The 4,971-nt window shown below is 31.4% G+C and overlaps 1 protein-coding gene across 1 annotated transcript; it reads left to right on the forward strand.

Moving 5' to 3' along the window:
- The first annotated feature begins 1,983 nt into the window (after nt 1-1,983).
- On the forward strand, nt 1,984-4,540 carry LOC107474472 (probable indole-3-pyruvate monooxygenase YUCCA3). Its single transcript, XM_016094099.3, has 3 exons — nt 1,984-2,658; nt 2,907-3,278; nt 4,313-4,540. The coding sequence occupies exons 1-3, from the start codon at nt 1,987-1,989 to the stop codon at nt 4,538-4,540; spliced, it is 1,272 nt and encodes a 423-aa protein (XP_015949585.2). The 5' UTR covers nt 1,984-1,986.
- Nucleotides 4,541-4,971: the final 431 nt, after the last annotated feature.

The following is a 4,971-nucleotide window of genomic DNA, read 5'->3' on the forward strand; positions in this document are numbered from 1 at the left end:
TCTATATTTATTTGTAATTATTGAATTCTTAATGTCTAGTGTTTTGGATGTAATTAAGTTGATATTTTATGATGATAAGCAACTAAATACAACTAAAATGTAAGTCTTGTTCAATGCATCCGCATGATGGATGGGAGAATATGGATGATTTAAAAAGCTTATTTGACAGCAAAAACTATGTATAGTTTGGACCTCTTTTTTTTTATAGGCAGTTATCTTGGGATTTGAAACAGCAACCACATGAAAACGGTTGGTTTCTTTTAACCATGTGCGCTTCAGAAAACTGTTGAATGAATCTTCCATGTAAAATGCATTGCTTAACTGGTTAATACTTAGCTCCATTTTTGAATTGAACATTCTTCCTTTTTCCCCTTTTATGTTTCTTGTTTTACAAAAATTCTAAACAAAAAAATTAGTTACCAACTCAATTTTATATATTTGCATATAAATATGTATTGTTTGATTTATTTTTAATATATATTTCGTATTTTAACATATATTTTATACCAATAATTAATTTATAATTAGTTTTTTATATATACCTAATATAGTTGATATTTTATTATCTTAAAATAACTTGGTAACTTCTGCATAAAAATAAATTTTGAAACCTTATTTGATGCTAAATTAATTACAAATAAAAGTAATCAGCAATGCTACGTGATTAGCACATATTATCATTTTCATTTTTCAACCAATATTTGGCTGGCAATAGTTTGCCCCATATTTGTAAGTGTTTGCACATAAGAAACATATAATTTGCACCTATATCTATTTTTACACACATAAATTTGTAAAATTTATTTATTTAAGTCAATTTAATATTTGTACGGGTTAAATAATGGCTAAAATTACTAAAAACATGGTTCTCTAGAGTTTCTATGAAAGTAATTTCATATGAATCAAATTGATCTTCCAAATTAATTAACTTGCATTAAATTAGTCTATAATTTTTTTTTTAATTTTAAAGAGTTTAATTTTGATATTCTAATAATATAAAATATTTTATATAGTCGTCTAATTATATTTTTTTATTATTTATACAATTAATATAAAAAATAGTTAGTTTTACTAACGTTGTTGAAGATATTAAAGATCAAGATCAAGAAGAGTCTTGATTAAGAAGTTAGAGTTTGGTTAGAAAGTTAGTTATGCTTAGACTATGCAGCTGCTGCAACATTGTAGTATAAATATCTGACTTGTATAGCTAGTTGAAGCAAATATATATATATATATATATACCTTTTGTTTCTCAGCATTTTATTCATACAAGATAAGTAAAATTCAGTTTTAGTTTTCTTGAAAAACAAGTTATTGCAAGATTCATCAAGGTTCATCAGTTTTTTTAAAATGTAACATTATATTATTAAATATATGTAAAATTATTTTACATTGAGAATGTATTAAAATTAAATATCATTTGTGAATCAATTTGATTCAATTAAAATATAAAAGACTAATTTGACTCATGTATAAAACTTAAATTACTTATACATGAAACCAACTCTTATTAATATACTTTATCAAAAGAATCGCTTGTGGCAAGTGACCTCATCTCAAATGAATGACTTCAATAATCATTCAATATATACCTAGTATTTGAATTGGAGTTCACATGGTTTCTAATTCACTCGCATTGTAACAAGTTACAATAATAATTTTATTAGTTTGTTAACGATCCATTATTAATATGCATGATTATGGAGATTCATCAGTTAGCTTTTGAAATTAAATTAAAAATCAAATGCAACACAATATAATTACTTATTGCATAATAAACAAAGGATGCGGCCACAAGCTTATCATTTGAGAACCATTTGAAAAATGACATCACATGCAAGCTCTGACGCTCCAACACCGTTCACTATTTATACCCTCACTTCTCCCTTTTCCTTCACTCCTCAATTCATTCTCTCTCTTTCTCTCTTTCTGTTTCATCTTTCAACAAAAGACAATTAGAGAAATATGCATAACATTTGTCTCAACATGCCACCAATGGTCCAAAGTTTCAACCCTGAAGACCTCTTCACACGAAGATGTGTATGGGTAAACGGACCAGTAATAGTTGGGGCCGGTCCTTCAGGCCTGGCAGTCGCAGCAGGTCTGAAGGACCAAGGCGTCCCTTTCATCATTCTTGAGAGAGCTAATTGCATTGCCTCTCTTTGGCAAAACCGTACCTATGATCGCCTCAAGTTACACCTTCCCAAGCAATTCTGCCAGTTACCGAATTTACCATTCCCTGATGACTTCCCTGAATATCCTACAAAATTTCAGTTCATTAAGTACCTTGAATCCTACGCTAACCACTTTAACATAACCCCACAATTCAATGAAACAGTTCAGTCTGCTAAGTATGATGAGACCTTCGGATTGTGGAGGGTTAAGACCATTAGGAAAAGCCACTCTGGTTCCAGTGAAGTTGAGTACATTTGCCGGTGGCTTATTGTTGCCACGGGTGAAAATGCAGAGAGAGTTGTACCTGAATTTGAAGGGTTGGATGAATTTGGTGGCCATGTCATGCATGCTTGTGATTACAAATCCGGGGAGAGTTATAAAGGACAGAAAGTGCTTGTTGTTGGGTGTGGAAATTCCGGCATGGAAGTTTCCCTTGATCTTTGTAACCACAATGCAACTCCATCCATGGTTGTTCGAAGCTCGGTGAGTCTGCTTACACTGTATTTTGGCTTATCTTTTTGTTTTCATATTCTATCAAAAAATGCTTTAAAAAAAAAAAAAAGCATCCTGATGCACAAAGATTCTGATAATTACATCAATGGCTGTTTTCACGGATAGAATCCGTGAAGTTGAGATACACATAGACAAGTTATTCCAAGGCTTTTTTGTTTTCACTTCTTTTACAAAATCAGCACTAGAAGCATAATATTTATTTTGCTTTTGATGATCAGGTTCATGTGTTGCCAAGAGAAGTTTTTGGAAAGTCAACTTTTGAACTTGCAATAATGTTGATGAAACGGCTACCACTATGGATGGTTGACAAGATACTGCTAATTCTGGCCCATTTGATCCTGGGAAACGTCGAAAAGTACGGTCTAAAGCGGCCTTCTGTAGGACCTTTAGAGCTCAAGAACACTGCCGGGAAGACTCCTGTATTGGACATTGGAGCACTCAAGAAAATTAGATCAGGTCAGATCAAAGTTGTACCTGGAATCAAGAGATTCTGGCAAGGGAAAGTGGAACTCGTGGATGGCAAGATTCTAGAAATTGACTCCGTCGTTCTTGCTACTGGTTATCGCAGCAATGTACCATCATGGCTTAAGGTTAGTTCTTTTCTTGCCCTTTCGTTGCTCTTTGTTTTTTTCCTAATTACTCTGAGCTCCACACATTCTTTTAGCTCTGTTTAGAGAGAAAGGACTAATTTCTATTTTGGTTGAAAAAAACAAAAGAAGCTTCTATCGTAGTACTTTAAGATTTCTAAATGCTTGAGACGCATTTGCTAGCTGATACATTGGTCCTCTCTTAGGAGAAGTAATCGTTTCTGGGAAATGATATTTACACCATATTTTCAATTTGTACACTCACTTTAGTATTATTAGATTAAGGAGAAAACTGAGGTGCAATCGACTTCATGTAAAATTAGATAAAAATTTTGTCAAATCGGTCAAATTATTTAACGGCTCTGAGTTATGAATTTCACATGAAGTCAACTACACTTGAGTTTCTACCTTAGATTAATTATGAAGAGTATTCAAATTTTACTTATTTATTCTAGCGTAATTATTATTTTGCATATCATTAATTTTATAACTTATATTCCACAAGAGTTTCACTATTATAATTGGGTAATGTTAGGTAGAAAAAAAACAGATAAAACTTGTCTTATTTAGCATTCATTAATTGTCGCAACAATTAATAAATGCTAAATAAGACAAGTTATGATTGTTTTTGGCTGATTTTTTTTGTTACCAAACATTTTTTATTTTAATTTATCAATAATTAGATCATTTATATTTTTATTTTACCAAAATCTTTTGTTTAAAGGAATTTGAATCTTTGTTATTGTTCACATTTATGATATCAATTTATAACTATAATGAATAAAAAAACAACTATATTGATATATATCGAAAATCAGAATATACAGTAATTAATTTAGTGACTTATTTTTGTTGCTTATGTAGTTTTTTTAATTAAAAAAATGGAGTCTTACATCAATAGACAAACTCAACGTCCCACAAAATTTAATAATATAATATAAATATAGATAATCACGTAGAGAAGTAGCAAGAAAATAAAGGCTTTTAATTTATTTAAATATTTGACGGACTAAAGATGTAATGTGGTGCGGATTCAGGAAAATGACATGTTTTCAGACGATGGTGTTCCAAAGGACCCATTTCCAAATGGGTGGAAAGGCAAGGCTGGTCTTTATGCCGTTGGGTTCACAAGGAGAGGCCTTTCCGGTGCTTCTTTGGATGCCATTAGTGTGTCTCATGACATTGCCAAGAGCTGGAAGGAGGAAACTAAACAGAAGAAGAAAACAGCCGCTGCACGCCATAGGAGATGCATGTCACACTTCTAAGATATATACAAATCAGTGGTTTGCTAAATCAGTTGCTATTCAAATAATTTTCTGTAGTGTTCGGTTAAGTAAATGGAGATCTGTTTGAAAAATAATAATAATGTAGAGTTTCCCTAACAAGAAACATTAGCCCTCTCCTTAAGAAAAATCCCATTGTTTGAAAAATAATTGGCTATTATTTTTTGTGCAAAAAGGAAGATGAGGCTTATTTGGTTACGGTTTTTCAGTTGTAAGGAATATTGTTTCACACATCAATTGAATATTGTATTACATTTTTTCATGTTTTAATAATGAAGTCAAAGCCTTCTCTCTCTTATAATCTGATTATGATTTTTTAGTCAAACCCTCTGATCCTCATGGCAGTTAATTCATAGGCTCTTGTCCTCCAACAAAGCCCCGGCCTCAATAATTAGTTGACATTTTAATTTGGA

The sequence above is a fragment of the Arachis duranensis genome, chromosome 2 (genome assembly GCF_000817695.3).
Source record: "Arachis duranensis cultivar V14167 chromosome 2, aradu.V14167.gnm2.J7QH, whole genome shotgun sequence".
Classification (NCBI taxonomy): Eukaryota; Viridiplantae; Streptophyta; class Magnoliopsida; order Fabales; family Fabaceae; genus Arachis; species Arachis duranensis.